This window comes from Python bivittatus, unplaced genomic scaffold (genome assembly GCF_059951505.1).
Source record: "Python bivittatus isolate LINGU-HERP-01145 unplaced genomic scaffold, Pbiv_v1 ctg000480_np1212, whole genome shotgun sequence".
NCBI classification, from domain to species: Eukaryota; Metazoa; Chordata; class Lepidosauria; order Squamata; family Pythonidae; genus Python; species Python bivittatus.
In genome coordinates, this window is record NW_028277075.1 from 50,698,976 (window position 1) to 50,723,977 (window position 25,002).

At 34.3% G+C, this 25,002-nt stretch overlaps 1 protein-coding gene across 1 annotated transcript in view; it reads right to left on the reverse strand.

The window, feature by feature from the left end:
* Positions 1-25,002, reverse strand: part of CSTF3 (cleavage stimulation factor subunit 3) — a 57,109-nt gene that overhangs the window by 31,594 nt on the left and 513 nt on the right. The window contains exons 2-3 of the mRNA XM_007426989.4: positions 15,471-15,572; positions 15,252-15,347 (exon numbers count right to left, since the gene is read on the reverse strand). Of these exons, the coding sequence (XP_007427051.1) occupies positions 15,252-15,347; positions 15,471-15,572 (198 nt within the window). The remainder of the gene's footprint in view (positions 1-15,251; positions 15,348-15,470; positions 15,573-25,002) is intronic.

The window sequence follows — 25,002 nt, forward strand, 5'->3', positions numbered from 1 at the left end:
CCAATAGTCAAAACTTGATGGCAAGCAAATTGTCCAAATCTTGAACAGATCATTTTTTGGGGGGAAAAAAACAACAGTTAAATAATGGAAGTATGTAAGTTGGCTCTAGCTCATGTGTGCATGATCTTCATTACCCCTTGACTTTAATCCATGCTTGTCATCATAAGTTTTTTTTACCATTTTTAAATGTGAAGTATGTTGGTTACTATATATGCAGATGAGATAAAGGTAGTACTTATCCTAACAGCTACTATCTCGAACTCCCTATGACTTCATAAAGATCATCTTCCCTTATAAAGGATCCTGGGGGAATCTTCCTTTTCTAAGTGAAAGGCTAAAGGTCTATTATTTCACATTGTCTTCCCAGGACCCCCAAATCTGGTACAACCACCACCTCTAATCACATAAAGAAACTTTCAGGACATTTATATAACATGAATAAATATCCTAAGGCTAGGACGTGAAGAGAAACAATTATGTAACTGGGAAAACAGAGGGAGTAAAATAACATTAAAAGTCACATCATGACTGTGAAAGCTTCTGTGCATGCTTGCATTACTTTTTGGGGGAATCTCAGCCAGTCCATTTGATTAACAGAAAGTATGTAAAAGCAACATTACAAGCTCTTAAGATGGAAATCTTGCTATGCATCATACCTATACACTGAAAAGCAGTAATCTTATTTATTAGTGCAATATAAAACAGCTGTGTATAAAATATTCTTCATATTTTGAGACTTGATCTTTTAAGTCTATATGATTTCATATATGTTATCTTTGCTCATGTTTCTATCTAGCAATTATATACCTGTACTAAGATTTCAAAAAGTGAAATACTATTATATCCATAGTGTAGAAATAATATGGAATGGTTAAACCTTTAATGTAGGTCACAGAAGTCAAAGCAAGAATGTAATTCTAATTATTTTGTTCCTGACTTTACAGAATAACTAATCTGATCAAGAAAAGGCCAGTCTTATTAACTGCTTTAAAAACATAACTATAGTTAGCTTTTAAATATTAAAATTAGTATTAGAAAAACTATATTTGGTACCTAGTTTGTATTCTCCATATAAATACATTCTTGTAAATTCTTTAGACCTGTTAATACAAATGAGATACTCCTACATTAACACTGAAGATCAAATTGAAAATAAATAATGAATAAGCAACCTACTAACATATAGGGTATTAAAGGCAGTTGAATAACTGAATCACCTCTTCATTCAAAAATGCTCACTCTTCTCATTCTCATATACTGGAAAATGTATGTAATAAATGTATAGTATATTTACTTAATTTAATCTTCAAAGTTATTCTAGGTTAACATTTGCCAATGTAACAAACTATCCACCCCCCTTCACTATCCGCCAGCAAAATGGCTATTTGGTAGTCACACTCTGGCGGTTTTATACAGGGGTGGGGGGGTTTTAATGGATGCAATCATAGCACTTTGCCTCTTACCCTCATCTTTAATTCCCCTTCCAATTCCTCCCCATAAAAAAGTTCACCCATGCCCCTTCAAGTGACATTAACAGAATGGTCTCCTATGAGCCTCAGGAAAAGTCAGGAGGTTGAGTTGCTGCTTCCAATCCCACTGATGCTGCTAAACCTACCCAACTCAAAAACAGAATGTTAAGTTGTATTAAAGAGAAAAATCTGATTTGTTGCACTTTGCCAGCATGGAGCAACTAGAATTTCCACCAATGCCACCTAAACAGAATAGTTTCACAATTTTGCTTACAAATTTTGGGGTTGGTAACATATTGAGAAGAACCTGACAATAAGCGATGAAGAGATGAAGATAAAATGGACCCCAAAAAACCCAACCTTGGCCTAAATTATTTGAAATTGCAAGTGCAAACATTCTTGTAAATATGTATCTTCAGGACTTTAACTGGAACACTATTTTAACCTGTAAACATAGTTTGAAAACACTGTAGGCAAAATGCTATAATGAATGATATATGAAAGACTTAATGCCCCATCTAAAGTAATTTGGATGATCCAGTGCCTACCAGCTTTAAAGAAAATGGCCTTGCTGAAGTCTAAGTGAATATTTTACATAAATGGGGGCTTCCTAACTACACAGAGGTCTACATGCATGCAAGCTGAATAATTTTAAACACCCCAATAAGATCAAGATAAATTCTTGACATATAGAATACTGGTTGTAGTTGAGTCTAGAGAGAAAGTAAAGAATATAGAGGAGGCAAACACTGGACAGATTGTGCAAGCTTAACACTGAGAAAGAGCATGTAAAAGCATTGTGCATAAAAAAGAAACTGGAATACAGTGAGAGAAAAATGGGCCTAACAACTTTCAGAGGACAGTGGGGTGAGGGGGAAGTGGCATAAAAAAAATAATAATCATGTTTTGAGATTCAACCTCCCCCCCCCCCCGCCCCCAGATTCTATAGGAATGTTGCAGGAAAGAACCAAGAACCCTTTTCTTTTCCAGTAATTATCACCCTCAACTCTACTTAAAATACTTTTATTTGGGGGCTTGAATTTGTAGTATATAAAGGAAGTTGTTGTTTTGCTCTCTATCCTTACATTTCACTTCAGGTTAACAAACACTCTGTTAGAAGCTAAGGATATATGCAAACAGATATATTCAGTTTTGTCTTCACTTGTGAACCTCACAGTTCCACATCACTAGCAACAATTTGATAAAACAAAAACTTCAGTAAGCAGGAGAAAAAGAATACAAACAGCATAATGTTTAGGAATAGTTTATAAAGAATTTGCAAGATTCTACTCATACATTTCAAGAAATAAAATATTCCTTATTATAGCAAACTCACATATCATAAAGGACTAGTACTCTTTAACATAATGAATAGCTCAGTGCTGTAGTGAAGCATCATCCTGTCAAGTGAGTTCACTGTGTTGTAAAGGTAGATGTGAAATTCCATCTGTTCCTCTCTGGATAGAATCATATGAACAGAAATGGTAGACAGCATTTAAATGTAAGAGTGGGGACTAGATCTAGAATAATTTTTATTAACAGCACTAAAGGATACAATCAGGCTGAAGATGCTGCTAATGTCTGAGCTTAAATAAAAAGTCCACTTGTAGATGTATGAAAAAAACATTAAGTATCAGAAAAAGATCGTTCAGTGTACGTTTTATTCTTCCCTAGAACAATACCTGAGAAACACAATATAGTAAGTGCATAGCCTTCCTGTAAGTGAAGTGTTCTGATATTCCAAGAATTTTTTTTAAAATGTACAGGTAATCTCATTCCTTAACTAGGGATGAGTTATAAGACTAGATGTCTTATATATGCAACAGCTTTCCACCTTCAGTGAAAATGTATTGCATAGGTATAGTGTACTATGGCCCTGCATCAATTTTTCTTCTGCTTCCTTGAAACCGTAAGTTTTTTAATATTTTCAATATATATATGTCCCAGTGTCAAAAATAGCATAGCTGTGGTGCTGTGGCCCTTCATTCAATTACTGCATGTAGAATACTGGAATATGAGTTGTGTGGGTCTTCTAAGAAAGCTTAGTAACATATGGTGGAGTATGCACTAATAAATGGAAAGTATTTGTGACAGGGTAGTATTTTATATTACTGAGACTTTCATGCCTAGAATACTAAATTACCATAAAAGAGTAGATACAAAATAATAAGTACTCTTTTTTAAATGTCTCTTTATTCTTTGAGGAAAAAAAGTTCAATCACATCCATAACACTATGCATAATTAATACAATTAAATAAGGCATATTTAAGCATCCATAATTTCTTTAACACTAAAGCAAACTGCCTAGAGCTGAAAACTTGGGATAAAATAATAGTGTATTGCCAAAAACAGCATAGGAATATGAGCAATTAAAAAGGCTGCCTGACCATAAAACTTAACTGCACATGAACATATTATCAATCATGATAATCATATATAATGGTTTGGCTCTAAATACTGAATGTAGACTGCAAGAACTTTCTTGCCAAATCAGAAGAATTATCTTAATCATCATTTTGTTCCCATTGATGGCCAACTAGATAATCTGAAATTCATACAGCTCATGATGAGCCTTTCAGCATATCATATAATTGCAGATAAATAATAGTTTATTATAACAAAACAACAATATATATTGAGGATTACAATATATTGAAAACAAGGGACAAAATTCAGTCTTAAGTGGAGACAATCTGTACTGCCTAAATAAGGGCAGCCTTTTGCTGCTTTGCAGAATCTAACTATGTAAACAAAAAAATTGTATGAAATAAATTATTTTTCTATATCTGTGCCATTTTGTATTCTTGACCATGACCTGACTTAGATACCTTTTCAGTTTGCACCACTAAAACTTCAAGTATCCATCTCTTCTTTCGTTTATATTCATTTAGTTCAATATAAATGTTCCTCCACCATAGATTTCCAAAATATAATAATTATTCTAAAATAAAGCCAAATTTTATCTGAACAGGTAAAATCTAAATCATAAATGATTTCACAAAAGTTAATCTTTTCTTTGAAAATGGAGTACATGGAGGAAGGGGAGATAAGCAATCTTCTGACATTATTCTGTACAGGCAGTCCCCAGTTTAAGAATGAGTTCCATTCCCAAGGTCTGTCCTTAAATCAAATGTGTATGTAAGCCAGAACAGTATTATTGTATATAAGTAGTATTGTGTAATTAACTTGAACCATTGTGTATTTAACTCGAATCATTGTGTATTTAATTGGAATTTTGTGTACAATAGGCTCCGTATTTACTATGGGTAATCTGTAAACCAGGCATTCTTAATCCAGAGACTACCTGTAATTTAGGCATTAATAAAGGAAGTTCAATCTTTAGAAACCACCCTGTCTTTGTTTTATTTGAACTTAATTTCATGCACTAATGAAAGAACACATATAGAAGAAGGTGCTCCTTTAAATATTCTCATATTCAGAAACAGCTGAAGTTTTCATGTTTCTAAGGACTTCACATTTCAGTAATTAAATCTGTAGGTTACCATATAAAAATATAGTTGGCAACTCTCCTGCCAATTCTTAAAATAAGTAAAACTACTGAAATTGTTAGTATCAGCTGAAGGCACCAACTGATTCTGCTTTTTAAAGAGAAACAGTTCCATCACAGGATTTGAAAAACTTCATTACTTAAAAATTAACTTGTATGAAAATGAAATCCTACTACATTCTCTGGCATTACTAGATCTATACTTGGGCATTACAGAGCTTTCTAATAGCACTAAAACTTATCATTCTGATTGTTTAATCCTCTGTGCCATTTTCCAAAATTCTAGTTTTTGCAATGTGTAAATAATGCTGAATAAATCTTCAGAAGACAAAGTTAACCATTAACTGGCGGCGAGGACTTAAAGATATATAGTTTCTTGAAGTAGACTGCATACAGAAAATGGACATGCATATTTTTAATTTATATGTTTGACAAATTTGTTACATGTAAATAATTTAGGCTGTTAAGTGAAGGGTATATAGTCCTGAAGATATAAAGCAAGATATAATCATCTTCTATCATTGAACAATGTGTGGCTCCAATCTGCCTATCTCTTCAGAACTTTCTTGCATAAAACTGTTTATCAAAACCAGAAGTTCTGAAAATAAATTTTTTTGCAAACGGTAAAGAAATATATATTCAATGGTACTGTTATTTTTATGATGGTTTATATAACATTTAGCAACTAAAATATTCTAATAGCCACTTTAGGAACCTGAAATATATTTAGAAGGAAAAGTAACAGCCTTAAGACTAAATCTTTACATACATTTAAATAAGAGTTGCTGGGCAGGGGTCAACACAGTCTCAAAATAGAGTAATATGTGAAAGTAAAAGGAACTGGATAATTTAACAGTTCTGTAATTCAGAACTTGGTTTCTTCAAACTCAATGGTATGACTGATTTTTAGAAACATATTTATTAAATCTTTGACAATAAAAAATTAGACATGCTTAGGAAAAAATGTCTGTGATCACATCTTCATGATCTAAAAATGAAACTGAATACTTTTTCTATTATATGCAGCCATTTCAACTTCCATGCTACATTTTTCATTTTCCTGAAGAAAATATTACCTCATATATTAGATTATATTAAATAATCCCCCTAATTCACATGACAAATTACTTTTGTAGTGTATATTTTAGAAACCAAAGAAACAGCATTTTCTTATCATAAACCTGTTAATTATTATAGTTACTGTTACATGTATTTCTTAATAAGCAAGCAGTTAAAAAACCTCGGCCCATTACAAACCAAATCACTTCTGATTTCTGATGCAAAACTATGACAGACAGACAAAAAGTAACGTTTATTAACAAATAGGGAAAAAACAGACAGGTACAATTTTTAAAAGATAAAGATTTTAGGGAAGAAATACTTAAAAGATCTAAGAAGAGTAACTGCTTTGTACAGAGAATCCACACATGACTTTAAAAAGACAAATGTAAATTACAGATCATATTAATGTAAGTTCACAGGACCTCTAGCAGTGTGAAAATATTTTACAACAAAGCAATCCAAATCATGTATTTCTCACATTTTTCTTAATGTCTTCATATGGAAAGAGATTAAAGAAAAAAATAAGAAAAATTAAAAATAACTCATAAGTCCTAAATCTTCTCTAGCATCTACTATGTCTTCACTTGGCAAAGTATCTGCCTACCAGTCTATCTGAACTAAATCTGAACGTTGGTTACAGATATCCCCAACTGTAAAAGATATTAAAATCTGAAGTACTAGCTTGAAATTGATAGGTAATCAGATTTAAGTTTCTAGAGTATAAAAATCATTTTCTTTAACAAAAGTTTATACATATAAAGGCACATCTTTAACATGTAGGATGAAAAATTAAAATTTTACTTCAACTTAGTTAAATGTAATTGTACAAAAGTTTTTTTATGAGTTAGAGGATGTCAGATTTTCATTAAATATTCATCTAAGTTGCACTGTTCAATCACCTATTATATTTAGTAGTGCTACTTTATATCATGCACAATAAGATTTCTTCTCCAACTTTAACTGCCACTTCCTTTCAACTTTACAAAGCATATTTGGAATGAACAGGGAGGGGACAGTGAAAGAAGGGAAAACCATTCTTGCCAACTACAGCAAGAACACATTTCATCCATTAATTTTCATTTCCATTACCTACTGCGTAGCTGAAGAGTTATCATGCCCAAATAAAAGTTCATAATAAATATATTTCCTTAAATGGTCTAATTATAAAGAGCTAACTTACCACTAAGTAATACTCAGGCACAAGTGTGTGTATAAAAGCAATTTTAAAAACTCAGACCTCCAGACAGTTTAACTACCATGTATCAGTGTCTGAATAACCAACATCTGTTTTCTCAATGTTAATGCATATAGATTAATTTAAATTTTTACAGGAAACCATAGTTTCCTGCTTTGGGAATGAACCAATGAACTTCTGTCTTTCATTTTCACACCTCTACAAAGATCAGAAGTTACCATGTTCAGTTGTAAAAGTTTAACCAAAATGTTCTATGGTATAAAACTTAAAATATTTAATAAATACAAGTCAGGTTTCAGATTCATCCAGTTTCTTCTTCACAGCTACTGGGGGGGGGGCAGAACTAGAATGTTTACTGAAACTTGTTTGCACAGTAGAAAATCATTTTACTTCCTAAGTATGTTTAGTGTTGCACTATAATAATTCATCTATCCATTCTAGAAAATTAAGCCAAACCAATAGCTTTGCAATTTAATATATTATTGTCCCTTTTGAAATACATCCGCACAAATAAATGAAAAATTCATAGATTGATAGATAGATCAAGGACCTGAAACATTTAACTAAGCCTCACAACAACCCTGTGAGGTAGGTGACAATATCTGCTAGATGAGAAACTTTAATTAAACTTACCAAAAGTGATACAACATATGACAAGAGAAAGGAAAAGAAAGTTCATCCATCCATGTGTCCCAGGGAGATATACGAAACGCTCAGTATGTTCCTTTAGCTGAAAGTATTGTGTTATGTGTATAATGTGGAAGCAGCACTTAAAGTGTTCCCTTTCAGTTACTATCCTTAAATAAAATTATGTAACTATGTTACAACTTTTTAACAGCTTTGTTCAATTTATCAAAAATCCTTACATATAAAAATAGTGCCCCAAGTAAAAATAAACTTAACAGATTGAAAATTCTTATATTCTTATAATTTTACAAAGTTAGATTTCCCTATCACTGCTCTAATACACCAAAACTAAGTATGAAAAAAACCTTCAATTTCCTTTAAAGTTTAATTTTTAGATCGGAATTTGTATAAACGCTTACTGTTAGCCTCTAAGAACAGGTTTATGTAATTAAATCCTTTTACAAGTACTTCAAACATTATAGAAATAGGCACAATTTATGAATTGGCATAAGATTATAATTTTCAAACCTTTACAGGTGGATTTAGTTCTTAAACCTATTCCAAATACCAACCACATGGTCAACACCTCAACATATGGAATTTGCATCAAAGAAATGGAACAAAGCAATATTGAAGATTTTGAAGCTTATCCAAGAATATTTGATTGCTCTATTATATGAAGTTGTGTTCACAGAAGTATGTCAAAGAGGATAGAAAAAGTCAGTTTCTTTTGCTTCCCTAAGCTGAGTAAGAGCCCATGATTCAACAAAGCTTTATTCAGGAACTCAACATGTAGAGTCTGTCACTACTAATATAATCAGCATCTCAACTGAGAAAAAGGCATACTTACTTCAGAGAGTTTCTGGATCAGCAACCCCAAAATGCAGAATAGCATGCCTTCTTCCCATACCTTAAAGGCCCCCACTTGTTCTTCTCAAGAGGGCAGGCAATGAAATGATTTAACTTAGTTCGCAAAGGCATATTGATAATATATATTTATTCTCATTATAATCTGTACTGCTTTATTCATTTGTACATGCAAGTAAAAGCATATCAGTAAGAGATTCTGCCTATTGTGCTGAGAAGGGTCTACTGCCTCTGGGTATTTTCCCTACCCAGCATGGGTGAAAATTAGCTCACCAATGCAGACTCCCTAGCCTGCACAGATGCAGAACCCTGGAGAATCACTATGTAAAAATTACTAAGAGGAAGATGAAAAAGAGATGAAGATAAATTGATTTTGCAGTAGTGATATTACTCTATACCTTGAGCAACTATAAATTAAGATAATGTTATGAGTCAAGAGAGTATTTTTGGACAGAAAAATAACAGAATTAATTTTGAAAATAGAAATCTCTTTGGATACAATGCAAAACATTATTTTTGAAGAAAGTGATTTCAGCAGGCAATGTAATTGTGTACTGTACGCACAAGACAGCATACAAAGATAGCAATTAAAACTGAAGACAAAGGAAGTAATATTCTGGAAGACAAGCGATATTAATCCCCTATCCTCTTTATGCTTAACACTTCTTAGCAAAAACTACAGAACAGATACTCTCCCTTTATTATATGACAGTAAAATCTATGACCTATTTTACCATCACATGCCTATCATATTGCCAAGAATCTCTCTAGTTCCATTCTGAAGCATACATATGAAAAAGATCCCTGATTCAATCCTTGGTATCTGCAGGTAGGGCTGGAAAAGCCTCTGTCTGAAACCTTAAAACTCACTGGCAATGAGTATTTAAAGTACTGGACCAACTGTGTGACTTGGTACAAAACTGTTTGTACACTGCAGGCTATTACTTTAGACCTGCTGACAAATTTCTCATTTATAATGGGCACACAATGGCATAAAGGGCTCATAATGTTCATGATCTGTGCTAATTAAAATGCAATCTTTGTCAGAACAAACTTAATAAACTTCCCCATCAACTTTAACAATGATCTCTGTTGTTATTGCTTCAGTCATTGTTGCTTCTATCTATTTGGATAACAGAATTTATTAACTTGGGCAAAAAAGATAATACTACCTTATTGTTCAAGCAAAATCATAATGAAGTATTTTTCCACTGCAATCAACTTCACTGACCTTAGTAACTCAGACATGCATTTATCTTACCCACATTCTTAATAAGGCTCAGTTTCTTAATATAAAGCCTTATCCAAAAATTCTCATGAGCTATTATTGATCATGTCCTCAAATCTGGAACAGTGACAACTTTGTTTAAGGTTAGGGGTGGAATCAAACTAATGAAGTAGAAATGATACAGCTTATAAATATAAGAGTTATCACTTCAGAATTTAATGTCTAGAATATTTTAATATATATAATTGAGAAACTCCCTGAAATGAGTTGGAGAGATACACTAGAGAAGAGAATCCTAGAACACTCTCTCTCTCTCTCTCTCTTTCAGTGAAGCAATTCTTTCTCTCTTTCAACTTATCCACACATATTTGGCATTATACAGTGGGGCAAAAAAGTATTTAGTCAGCCACCAATTGTGCAAGTTCTCCCACTTAAAAAGATGAGAGGGGCCTGTAATTTTCATCATAGGTATACCTCAACTATGAGAGACAAAATGAGAAAAAAAAATCCAGAAAATTACATTGTCTGATTTTTAAAGAATTTATTTGCAAATCATGGTGGAAAATAAGTATTTGGTCACCTACAAACAAGCAAGATGTCTGGCTCTCACAGACGTGTAACTACTTCTTTAAGAGGCTCCTCCACTCGTTACCTGTAGTAATGGCACCTGTTTGACCTTGTTATCAGTATAAAAGACACCTGTCCACAACCTCAAACAGTCACACTCCAGACTCCACTATGGCCAAGACCAAAGAGCTATTGAAGGACACCAGAAACAAAATTGTAGACCTGCACCAGGCTGGGAAGACTGAATCTGCAATAGGCAAGCAGCTTGGTGTGAAGAAATCAACTGTGGGAGCAAGAATTAGAAAATGGAAGACATACAAGACATACCATTGATAATCTCCCCTGATCTGGGGCTCCATGCAAGATCTCACCCTGTGGGGTCAAAATGATCACAAGAATGGTGAGCAAAAATCCCAGAACCACACGGGGGGACTTAGTGAATGATCTGCAGAGAGCTGGGACCAAAGTAACAAAGGCTACCATCAGTAACACACTACGCTGCCAGGGACTCAAATCCTGCAGTGCCAGACGTGTCCCCCTGCTTAAGCCAGTACATGTCTGGGCCCGTCTGAAGTTTGCTAGAGAGCATTTGGATGATCCAGAAGAGGACTGGGAGAATGTCATATGGTCAGATGAAACCAAAGTAGAACGTTTTGGTCTAAACTCAACCCGTCGTGTTTGGAGGAGAGAGAATGCTGAGTTGCATCCAAAGAACACCATACCTACTGTGAAGCATGGGGGTGGAAACATCATGCTTTGGGGCTGTTTTTCTGCAAAGGGGCCAGGACGACTGATCTGTGTAAAGGAAAGAATGAATGGGGCCATGTATTGTGAGATTTTGAGTGAACACCTCCTTCCATCAGCAAGGGCATTGAAGATGAAACGTGGCTGGGTCTTTCAGCATGACAATGATCCCAAACACACCGCCCGGGCAATGAAGGAGTGGCTTCGTAAGAAGCATTTCAAGGTCCTGGAGTGGCCTAGCCAGTCTCCAGATCTCAACCCCATGGAAAGCCTTTGGAGGGAGTTGAAAGTCCGTGTTGCCCAGTGACAGCCCCAAAACATCACTGCTCTAGAGGAGATCTGCATGGAGGAATGGGCCAAAATACCAGCAACAGTGTGTGAAAACCTTGTGAAGACTTACAGAAAACGTTTGACCTCTGTCATTGCCAACGAAGGATATATAACAAAGTATTGAGATGAACTTTGGATATTGACCAAATACTTATTTTCCACCATGATTTGCAAATAAATTCTTTAAAAATCAGACAATGTGATTTTCTGGATTTTTTTTCCCATTTTGTCTCTCATAGTTGAGGTATACCTATGATGAAAATTACAGGCCTCTCTCATCTTTTTAAGTGGGAAAACATGCACAATTGGTGGCTGACTAAATACTTTTTTGCCCCACTGTAGGTATGGATGGAAAAGCAGAAAAAAACAAAAATGCCATAGCCCATTCCTTCCTTGAAGAAATGAAAATGATCAGGGAGCTTATAACACATAATCCAGTCTTTTTAATTATAGAAATAAAAGAAAAATTACTAGCAATATATTATGCAAAATGAAAAAAATGAACTTGTCACGTATCTGATCGCTGAATGCAATGAAACTGTAATGACTGATAAGGAAGAAGTGATGTTCTGCTTTATTTCCCTCTTCTGAACGTAGTGTCCAGTGTAAGAAAAATGGCAAAGGTACTACTCTCTGCTGTCATTTACAGAAGACCTGCTCCAACTGACAACAGCTGTGTTCTCATAAGTGGAAAAGTATACTAATTATTTTGGTTTCAGAGCAAATTGAAAATCCTTGGAATTAAGGAAATGCTATTCAAATGTCATAAACAGATCCTTAAATATTAGATTACATGAAAATAAATTATCTATAATTTGCATTGGCTTTGTACTAACAGCATATTTTAAATTACACTGCAGATCTAGTTATGACACATTTATCCCTAAACCATTAATCTGAAGGAAATTGGGAACCACTGGCACAGACTGGAAATATATTATGCTCTGCAATATTTATAACAATGCAGCTCACCATTATGGGCACAGAGTTTTTAAAATACTGGTGTGAAAATATATTTCACATGGATCATGGCTGCAGAAGGACAAAAACAGAACTGTTACAAGAACTGGTCTACAACTGGAATTCAGGACTTATCTGCAAAACTCCTCTTCATTACACATCACTTCAAAATATTCTTTCTAGCAATCTGCTATACTACCATACTCATTTTTAAAAATTCTGCTAACTCAAGATTCAAGCTGCTTCCAAGTCATAATTATTTAAAACATTTATTAAAAGCAACAGAGCTTTCAATGTGCTCATTATGTAAAGAGGAAGCTGCTAAGCTGCTATGTGCAAAAATTCAAGAAATCTGCAGCAAAGGCAAACAATATTTCTGCTATACTTAAGAAGATCAAAGATTTCTGCAAACTCAATAAACTACTTGGTGACATACAATAATGATAAAGTCCAAGATCTATAATGTAAATAAAGATTTTACACTATTAATCCTATTTCCAAATTGAAAAAAGAAATACATATACTCTCCTTCCTAATGTGCGGGACTATAGCTCTCAGAATTTCCAACCAGCAGAGACAACATCTAGTTGGTCAGGAATTATGGCAGTTTCAGTTCCACAAATCTGGCAGGCCTCAAATCAGAGAAGGAGGATATAAAATATAAACTCAATTACTGCTTGGTAGACTTTTGTCCTTACATATATCCTGACTGGCTGAGAACCTGAGATGTACAGAGATGTTCATGTGCAAAGAATTTTCTTACAAGCATGGAAACTGGGGGGGAAAAAACCCTAACTTCCCCTTCATATGCTGTAAGTGCTGCTATGTAATGACTCAGGGGATATTTTGTGCATCACAGAAGATGATCAAGAGAGGTGGCAGTAAATATGATGACCACAATAGAGAGTACTTTGGATCCTGGCCTTTGATCAAATGCCATATTAGGATGAATGCAGCAGTTTACTGAAAGGTTCTATTCATATTACAACCTACTTAGCATTTACAACTGTTCTATAACTAAAGTTACCAGGCTCTGATCATGCTCTTTTAACAAAAATCTGACTTGCATTAAAAGCAAGTCAACTTTTTCTTAACCTACAGGAAAAAATGCTCAGGCAAAAAAACTTAATTTCTACTGTCAAGTTAAGTTCAAGGCACTGGAGTAGGCTACCAGAAGTTAGCAACTGCTTATTTAAAAAAAAAAGACCCTCAGAATTGAATAGTGTTATTAATGAGTAAAACTTAAGAAATACATATAACTTTGATTTAGTTTTGCCATTCACTTTTACAGATGTCCCAATATTTCCACTAAGAAAAAACCAATACTATCTAAGGAGGCAAATGTACTATTGTAATCAAGATTTAAATCTACTATATCATGCCCCATTGATTCCCTGCCAAAAAGTAAACAGCTCTTCACGTCTCCTAAAGACAAATAGAAGAACTAGCATGTCTATTTGATCTAAACCTGTGACAAACCATACATATTCATGTACACAAAAGAATATAGGATGGTATCTAACACTTTCTCCTGGGAATGGGAGAAATTACTATTCATAGAACAAAAATGCTGGATACTACAATTATACTCTGTTAAATAGTCTTGGATGGAGAGGTTATCATAAATAGAAAGCAGTCCTAAAAATAAATAAACAAACACCAGTGCATATTAATCACAATGTATTCTCTTAACTGGAGTGACATATATGCTGCTGGCTGGGTTGGGGTATGTATCCCTACAAAATTAACATGTAACTGAGTATCTCTATTTTTGAATGTGCTTTATATACTTATTCCAACAATGTCAACCATAGCTTTTAATGTATTCTCTGAAATGCATTTAACATAGCTGCATGCCTTACAATACTCTATAAATACTTTCTCATTTTTTCTTAAATAGCTTACATCACCTTATTAATTTTATGCCATATGTATGACATAATGCAGATCTTCAACCCAGTTTACAGATTATATAAACTAATGTAATGTTATTCTACGGATAAGCTATTATCTACATTTTTTTAAAAAAAGTATATAAATGTAACCTTTGCACAGGAGTGAAAGGCGTAAAAATCCAGATAAAGAATTAGAAAAGAATAAAAAAATATTTTTCAGAGAATATTGCTTTACGTTTTTCAAGTCTTCCTAGACTTTTAACAGAACAGAATAAAATGCTTGCTTGTTCTGGTTATGAAATATTTTGATGTATGTACTTACACATTTGACTCTGGATAAATTTGCACTTAACACATTTCACTGTTTTTCCAAATAAAAATTGCCTGCATCTCCAACCCCCACCCCAGATAAACATTTCAGATACCGAAATCAGCTTAGGAATACTATTAGAGCCCAAAGGTCATACAACCATTTGTTAACTTACATGCACAAAAAGGAGCTCTAAATAAATGACACAGGAGGCAATAAATTGACACATGACAAGTAAATAAAAGGCTAAAGCACTCCAATACCATTGAAACTGTTTTAATGTTGTTGCAAGTCCACAATGCAACAATCACCAGATCATATAGACCCAAATATTTAGATTCACTTTAATTACCCTTTTCTCCTATTTTACATAAATTATGAAATGTTCAGCTCCTCTTTTACCTGAATTTGTGTATGCACCTAAGAAATAATTTTTCAACCCTACTTAAATTCTTATATGATTAAGAAAAAAATATGAAAATATTAACCTCAGCTTCAATGTACAGTTTCCAGAATCTGCCAGAACTTGGGAACTGGGCAACAAGGCGTTCATAGGTCTTCCGTGCTTTGTCTATAGGTTGATTCTAAAAATTAAAAACCAATAATATTTACAATATTTATGATGTAAAATGTATTCACGTTTACTTGAGAACCAATCACTGTGAGTGGACCCACTGATAAGGAAATGTAATCCTATGTCACTAAACCTGTGCCTCTCGAATGAGAATGCTCCAAGCGTCAAGGTCATATGGATTCTCTTCTAGTTTCTTTTCAGCTTTCTTTACTTTTTCTGGGACATATTCAGCAGCCTAGAAAATACAGAGCAGAAGGTTAAGAGCCAACAAATAACATGATAAATCCAACCTGTAACTTTCATCTTTATGTAATCATAGCTATAATTAACAAGTGGCAGATTTTTTCCACATGGTACTTAAACATACATAGAGGAACACATGACACACACACATAATGTACTACATTGGATGAAATGTTTAAAGCCACTATTTAAAGTGTTAAATCAAATCTACTGCAGCATTCAAAATGACTAGAAAATAACTTTAAAAGAGTGGAACTTGAGAGCCAATAAAATACAACAAGCACTATTATGCTTCTAAATTAATGCCAAAAATAATGTATGCCAAGACTGAATAGATTTGGACGAAAACATCTACAAAACCCCTTGTTTTCCTGCTCTAAATACCTTTAGAAGATATTAATTATTGCAAACTATATCCTGCTTAAAATGAACTTTTCTTCATTATTTCATGGCTTACAAGTGTCACTAACTCTTTCAAGACCTTTTTATTTACAATTTAAGCAAGGATATCTTAATTTCTGCTGCCGTAATTAACTCCCATGTCTTCTGTGCATCTTTAAATTATTTCAATGGTTCACACATTAACATTAAATCATAATTCACAATACAGATTATTTGGGGGGTTATTATGTGTGAATTTATCCATATGTTTTAAACCATGTTTTTTTGGGGGGGGGAGTGTTTGAGTATCACATTAAACTAAAAAAATTTAAAAAAATTAAGGCCTAGATTTGTGAATCCCTACTACCAAATTATTTATGGCTAAAAGAAGTCTGCGTACAGAACACTAGATGCCATAGATAAGAGTGGTTTTTCTTATTAAATGGCAAGATAAATCTTTTTTTTTTAAAAAAAATCCAATTTCAGAGACTAAAGATGGGCTAAATAAGTGGACTCCTCTCAAACTCTGAGATGGTACGTTCTTAAGAATAGGCTATGCCACAAAGGTATGTACATGAAACCTAGAACACAGTCTTGTCCAAACAATTAGCTTCTTATTTAAGCATGGAGTATTTCAGAGACCCCAAAAACAAACTGAAGAACGCAATATTTCAGATAATATACTCAAGCAGATTCTTTTATGAGCCTAGAAACTATGTTTTTCATTAAATTCCCTAAAACTGGAAGAAAATAGAAATGACTAGCTGAACAGCAATTTTCTGCTGCATAGAGTATAGTTCACATTTAACTGAGGTTTCTAAGCATATTAAATATAAACAGCCATAGAACAGAAATTTGATTATCTTGTTCTACAGCAAAGGTCACTTTAACCGCTCTAACCAACCTGTCCATGATCCAAGGTGATTCAATTTTAGGTGACAACAAGCCAATCAGTGTTAGCTGCTAAGTGTGGAACTTAAAGCTAATGTAAGTTCAAGAGTGGATGTTGTCCTTTTTGGGATAGATCTCCTCAATATTTTGCTTTACAGAATTTACCACCTGTTTCCTTTACAAAGGTGTTATTTCCTCTGCTCCACTTCTCTATTGAAAGACTATCTATCTATCTATCTATCTATCTATCTATCTATCTATCTATCTATCTATCTATCTATCTATCTATCTGGCTTCCTTTGTCAACTCCTACTATACAGAATGAGCAGTTATGTTAGGGTGGGGTGCACTTTTTAAAATGAAGCATAAAGCTACAGATAAAAGGCAAAACCCTCTAAAGAAGAAAGGAAGGCACAGGAAATCATTAAAATAGAAGCACCTAGCTGCCTTTCTCCCATTTCAAAGAATTTAAATAACCTGTTCCTCACGTTGACGCAAATATTTCACAGCAATTAAATGTAAGTCTTCCCCATTTCCTAAAAGGGCAGAGAGAAGCTTAAAATTCCTATAAGCTGTCTCAAACATGGTATAGTATGTAATTTGTATCATACTGATTGATAATCACTTGCCTAGTTACTTAGAAGAGCAGGAAAGCATATACAGCTATTCAGATGTCAACTTAAAACAGATCTATTTCTGCCTTTGGTCATTTATGGGTAGCACAAATAAAATGGAATTCTGAGGGAAAAAAACTTGAAAATTTAAGGTAGCTTAAGGATCAGATTGGGGACAGATCCTCCTGATGAAAATCTGTGTGGTCACTAAGAGTTGAACCAAGCTGATGGCACATAATATCATCATCATCAACTACAGCTAGAATTTTGGAAAAAATCAAGCAGCGAGCAACATTTGACACTGACTTGAATGTAACTTTTGCTTCAGCATACTGACTTAGCAATTACAATTACAATTTACAATTGTACTGACATATAATAATTTACAACAATTCTATAATGGGAAAGGTAAGAAACATAATACCTGCATATATCCTCTGAATAAACAAACTGTCTTACAAATACATGCAATTTATTTTATTTAAATACTTTAAACTGCCAGATAAGAGGCATGGGAACAGCAGAGGAGGCTGAGGATTATCTAACATAACGAGAAAAAATAGCACAATCAAATTAGTGCAACAGGACAAAGAGAGAGACTGACAGTGGTTAGGAGTCAGAATGACCAAGAATGAAAAAAGAAGAAATGGGGAGACTAACTTTAATAAGGAGAGCTACAGAAATCAAGGAGAAAGAATTGGAAAGTCTGTGGGTCAACACAATAAGAAAGGGTATATACGTGAGTTTGTATATATGTGAGACAGCACTTAGGAAGTGATCTTTAAGGAGAAAAACAAACAAACTGCAAATATGGGGAGCACACTGGACCGTCTTTACTTCCAAAGCTCAGCAAGCTCATGCAGGATAGGAAAGGAGATAATTAACTGGGTTTTTAATTTGGCAAATATTCATTATGAAAAACAAAACAATGTAGAGGAACTAATTTAGAATATTTATTCTAGGCTGGCAAAGCTGAGGGACTATATCTAAGTGCCTCTCACAGGCACAAAGGAATCTGGATACAAAGCACCTCTGGAATGCCCTGGTTGGGATCTCCTGCTAAAGACCCATCTATATCAGGTATAAATCTAAAACTTGGTACCTAAGGACATACAATGTGCCAAACATGGAAGAAGCTGGCATGTGGCAAAGCAAAGTGCTGACTTCTATCATCTTCATTTAGAAGAATGCCTCTTATTCATATGTAGGTTCTTAAAAACATGTGACTATAGCCAAGACCATTGCTATAGACCATTACATACCTGCCTAGAAAAAAGCAAACTAAGATGGTAGAGATTACTTTGCACTTGAAATGGTACAGGAAGTGACCTCACCAGTTATGAAACTGACCATACTTAGCATGCAGCCATACCATTAATAAGCACTTAGAAACCCTTTTGTAGACTGCCCATACTTAAAAAGAGGTGAATGGTCCATGGACTACAAGTTGTATATACCCTCTGAAATTCAACTGAACAGAGGCCCTAGAGAAGCTGGGACTGAAACCTGCAATCTTTCTTGTGAGTACAAATGTTTAGATAATATTTAAAGGGGCACGACAGCTGCCTTAGGCTATGCATGGCTTAAATAATCAATTCTGCCCCACAAGAATGGGGGGAAAGTAGTCTAAAAATGTTGGTTCTGCTGACTCAGGTGATGTCACCTTATCACCAGCCATACTCTGTGTGGCTCACAAGGCAGGCAAAAACCAAGAAGTACAGCCCCTGGGCCAGAAGGGGTTGCCTACATCTGCACTAAAAAGCCCAAATATTCTTTGGCAATTTTTTTTATATTGCTTATTTAATTTATACCTCACCTTTCCTGCAATCTGATCATCCAAAGTGGTTAAGAATCAATGTACAATAAAATAAAAATGCAAAGACATACATGAAATTCAATGAAGAAATTAATAATTAAAAATCTGAAGAAATGCACGTTCCTTGGCTATTCTGCTAAAGGAAAAGAGGTGGGTCACCAAATGCAATTTCTGAAGAAGTGTATTTCATGGCCTAGTAGCAATACATCTCCACACGCCAGATAAATGAGTCTTTCACAACAGAGAAAGGGCCTCACCCATGAAGCTTAATGGTCAGATAAGTTCATAAAGGATCCCTCAGATGGTCAGGTCCTAAGTAATTTAGAGAGTTTAACAGCAACATCCTAAATTATACCTAATAAAATGAGAAGGAACTCAAGAAATTGGGAACCAGTACAGACTTTTTAGTACAGGCATCATGTGACACCAGTTAGCAGTCTAGCTGCTTTGTTTTGTACTAATTGCAACTTCCAAACATTTTTAAAGGTTAGCCATAATTGTGGAAATGTGCTCTGTAAATTAGTGACAACTGAGGATCAAGGAGTACACTTAGGCTGCAAAACTACTGTTTCAGGACTGTAAGCCAATTAAAACAGTAGGAACATCCATTACGAAATCTATTTTTCTGTTGACCAACAGTAACTCCATCATGCTTGGATTTAATTTTAACTTCTTCTCTCTCCCATTTAGCCCAAATTAACAAAATTGTCAATGGTATCAACTGCTTCCTAGGTATCATAAGCATATCCTCTCTGATAAATTTTACGTCAATGTTCAATAGGATGAAGAATGGAATTCTGTGGGAATCCTTTTCACAATGCCTAGGAACTGGAAAGTACAACACCATCAATGCCGCTTATTTATTTATTTATTTATTTATTTATTTATTTAGCATATTTATATAGCTGCCCATCTCACAAAAAATTGATTCTGGGAGGCATAAAACACTCAATTAACAAAACCCATAAATACATATAAAACAATCATTACAACTATCAAAACTATAAATGCACACATAACAGGAGAAGATGTTTACCGCAGTACGGGAGCCATCACAAAATCTCCCCAGTCCCCTGGGCCCCCCAGGCCTGATCACATATCCAGGTCTTGAGGGACTTGTGGAATGTTAAGAGGGATGGGGTTAATCTCACTTCCAGGGGGAGAAAACCCTTTGGACATGGCACAACAGAATGAACTGGAACCACTACTCTCTAGTAGGCTACTATGGTTGATAGAATCAAAAAGCTGCTCACAGGTCTGGAAGTGTAATGGTATGTGGGAAAGACCTTGGGAGACTGGGCAAAGAGACACTGCCAAGGGAACAGTCAGTTAAGAGACAGCATAGCGGATAAGTAGGGCAAGAGGCTCAGAAAAGATCCTCCCTAATTTCTTGGGCTGTAAGGGGGATGGATGGGGAGAAAGAACTGCACTTGCAGACTTGCAAGATTCTGTCAATGCAGCTTTACAATAAAGTAGAATTAGCCCATCTGGTTGTGATTCCTATCTGGTTTACCCCACAAGGCTGACATCAATCTTGCAAGTTAATGTTTTTAAAAATAATACTGTATTTGAAAAGCAAAGAGGATCCTGAACTAAACATAACCATTCTGACAAAACAAACATATTAAATTTTATGGTAATAGTTTATGTTCCATTTGAATATTAAAGTAATTACAACAGTAACGTATTTTCATACATTATTCTTCTACTTTAGCTGTTAAGCACGGCAGATCTTTTTAGCAAATCAAAATCTTTTATAGATATGTCTTATTAAAAACAAAGATTCTGATTACAGAATCAAGCTTGATTTGTTTCACGTATATTTCAACACTATAGTTTAAGAACAGCATTGATTACAGGTTTTGAGATATATCAAACCCTAACCCTAATCCTAGTAAAAATCAGGAATATCTAAGATTCTGAATATATGTTAGAATTCTACAAACTACAGCTTCTAAAACCCTTGCAGATTAGAAGCTCAGCTCTGATTGCTAAAATGGCATGCCATAATTTCATGCAAATTTACTCAGAAATAAACATTCTAAATTAAATAGGACTTACTTCAAATTAAGCATAAATTAAAGCTTTAGATTAAATCATATTGTGTCCATCTGATTATGGAACAATATTGGTTTGTGAACCATGTGCCCCTCCCCCAGATATATATATGAAATGAAAAATTGGGGAATCCTCTTGTGCAGATTTTAGGACAATAGAAACTGCAGGATGGCTAGAAGAACATAAATGGAATTGAGAGGATTTATACCTTTCAGTTTGTCTTTAGTATTCTTCAAGTCAGTTAGACTTCTTAGCACATATAATTCAAACTGTAAGAGGCATTTAGGTCATGGAGACAAAGCTCAGGGATCATGTTGCTATACTGTATGCACTCCATTTGTGTTTTATCATTACAGAATTGAAATGTATGGCTATCCCATGAAAAGATATGGGCAAGACAAGAAAGGCTATTGAACAGTTCTGCTGCCTATATAAACTGATGTTTGGAATGTACGTTTTCAATTCAATTTTTACCTTAGCTACGATACCAACTAGGTTACAAAATATCAACTGGTTTACATATTAAGCCCCGAGTTTTAGTAATACCTATGACCCTATCCTTAAGAAAAAAAGTAAAAAAGAAGTCCAAAAATAAAATATCATTTCAATATATTTATTTTCTCTTTTATTAATTATATTGATTAGAAACCTTAATGATTTCATCATTTTTCTGGACTGGGATCTCTTAAAAAAAGTCTTAGAGTCAGTGTTTGGTCTATTTCAATATTTGATCTTACTTATATTGAATTACATTTTCATAAAGATATGTTAAAGAGAAAGATAGTAAGACCTTTAAAAATCTTACATTTTCTATGAATTTCATCTAAAATTATTTTTCCCCCAGTTATTTCAATTTGATACCTGAGAGATCTGCTGTTCCTTTTCATTCATAGATAAGGGATTTCTTTCAGAATAGAATAGAACCAAACACATTAAAAACCTTCTCTTGGATCTTTGGATCAGCTCAAACATTTTCAACACTAGTCTGAGCAGAACATTGTTTAAGAAACAATGCACTAAGCCATTCTGTACATTTCAAAAACTGTATCATGGAGCCATCTTATCTCCTTTAACTTGCCTAAAGTGAAGGTGTACCTCTAAACCTTAAGCAACTATCACTTCTGCTTGGTTTTAAGTATTTTGGTTTATGCTAACCAGAAATGGTGACTACTCCAAGTTTGCACAACACATTTAACTTTGTATAAACCCATATGTGACCCCATAAAATTGGTTAAGTGAGCCATTATTAAACTCACCATGGGAAGTGACACATATTGAGAAAGCTTAGAAACCCTCAATTTGAAATTTCATTTCCTTGCTTCTCAATTATTCACATCTTCATAATACCATTCAATCAAATGCTATGTGAATCCAGGAATACAATACCAATGCTACTCCAGCAATAGATACCTGGACATAATCAGTGAATAACTATTTATGTTTTCTTCAAAATAAATTTAAATACTTGACTTTTTAAAAAAGTTATTGGGCTACAGAATTAAACATGAAGATGTATCTCTAATGTTGATTCCATATTCATGTATACGATAGAAAACCCTGTTAAGACTCCCTTTTTCTTCATTATAAATTACTCTAAAACAGTGTTTCTCAACCTTGGCAGCTGTGTGGACTTCAATTCCCAGAATTCCCCAGCCAGCATCTTAACGTTGCCAACACTGAGAAACGCTGCTCTAGAACTCCAATCCTCCAGATATGTATTACAAATACATTCCACTGAATTCTATCAGTTCTGAATCTCTAAAATCGTGCTTAGAATTGTTCTCCATGTCTTTTTAATTTGAAAATGAAAGAAAATGTTCTATTCAGCAAGACACATATTCCCAAAGAGTAAAAAAACTCTTTCCTGTATAAAGATGCTACCTTTCACAACGTTCTGCGCCCACCTTACAATGAAGTGGACGTAAAACACATCTGTATAATGGAGAGAAGTGCCTCTCTCAGGAGAAAAGAGCTCCAGCTGATTGATTCTAAAACATTTTCAGAATATAATACAAAAAACAGCTCCTGTTTTGGGTAATTTCCCTAATCTCTAAAGTGAAATAAGCATAAGGCTAAGCAATGTGTTTCTGTATATCCAACTTTATGTACTTCTCTGACTGGAAAGTATTCAAAGCATTATTGGACTCAATTGTCTCTTGTTCTTTAGATGATGTCTAGGTCTTCTTCAGTGCTAGTGTAATGAATGAGGCAACTGCAGCTTGAAAAAATGTCTGCAGAACATGACATCTCCAAACTGTTTTGTTGCTGGAACAATCAGGCCAAGCCTTTGGCTTATATTCAATGTACCACAGCAAGATGGGCAGCAGATAATAGCTTAATAATTCCAATCTTTATGCAGAAAACAGTACTCTAAGAAATAATTTCTTGGCCTATTCTTACTTCTGATCTTTCAGTAACTAGTGAAAGCTAGGGAAGAATATCATTAAATATTAGTTGCTGGGATCTCTTGCCTTTAGGCTTTGCTTGTGAACTTCTGGAGACATCTGACTGGCTTCAGTGGGAAACAAGAAGCTGGACTAGATGAACTTTGTTTTTAGAATACAATGGAAGTGTGCCACCCAGAGGATCTGTTACCACCCTTGAAAGTGAAATGGGGCATGCCATAACCATATCTAGTTCTCTGGTTTTTTGCACTTAGATCAAAGAATATAACTTCCCATATAAAAAATTAGACGTCAGGTTGAGTGTCAGTATGTGTGTTTCAGCACCCCATCCCTACCTCATATTACTTTATTGTTCCCAACTCTGTATCTTTTTTTGTTCCCCAAACTAAATGGACATATGAGAACTCAGAAGACAAACAAGTTTGTTTTTAAAATCTCTTTGTAAGTATGTAAGATTTTCAAAACTAATTATACAAAACATCCAGAAAGAGGAAGCCATCCTTGATATTCACTCTTTCCACAGAAAACAGTAAAATGTTAATTTCTTAATGTTTACTTTAAAAAGAGTGATATTTAAGTTTACACATATAAGCTGCCTACAATTAAGTAAAAATAATTCAGCAGAACAGTTTAAGTTGTATCATCTTTTAACATGTAGCTTTAGAAGTAACTGCAAGGGATATCTGTGAAAAAACTAGCTTCCATCATCAGTCCAATGAGTTTGGACCCTAATGGGTTTTGCATATAATTTCCTTGGATGTTCAACCCCTACAGACACAAAATACACTGTCTTTCATAAAGGACACATTATTTATGTAACATTAATGCATTTATTAACAAGTCTGTTACATCAGTTTTAGATTTCTAAAAGCATCTACCTTAATTTTAATATACAAAATTAAGTACACAGGGCTCAGAACTTACATTATGACACATTTTACAAACCTTTTAACCCATCCTTATGAAGGCATAATGCATAAAACTCTAGGTTGTTTTATTTTAGAATTTAGCACACATTTGTTCCCCACCTTCTTGTATTTAAAAGGAGAAATATTACTTCAGCTTCCAAATAGAGTTACTAGGAGTGCATGCTAAAAGCATGATCCTACACATATTTATGGTTAACTTCCCTGCGTGCAGAGAAATTCAAAGTGACTCTCGAGTTAGCAAGATCAACTTTAATCTAAAGAATCCTTAGCAGGAGAGAAAAACTCAGCGGGCTGGTGTCTACGGAAGCCTTTTGAGACTATACTAATT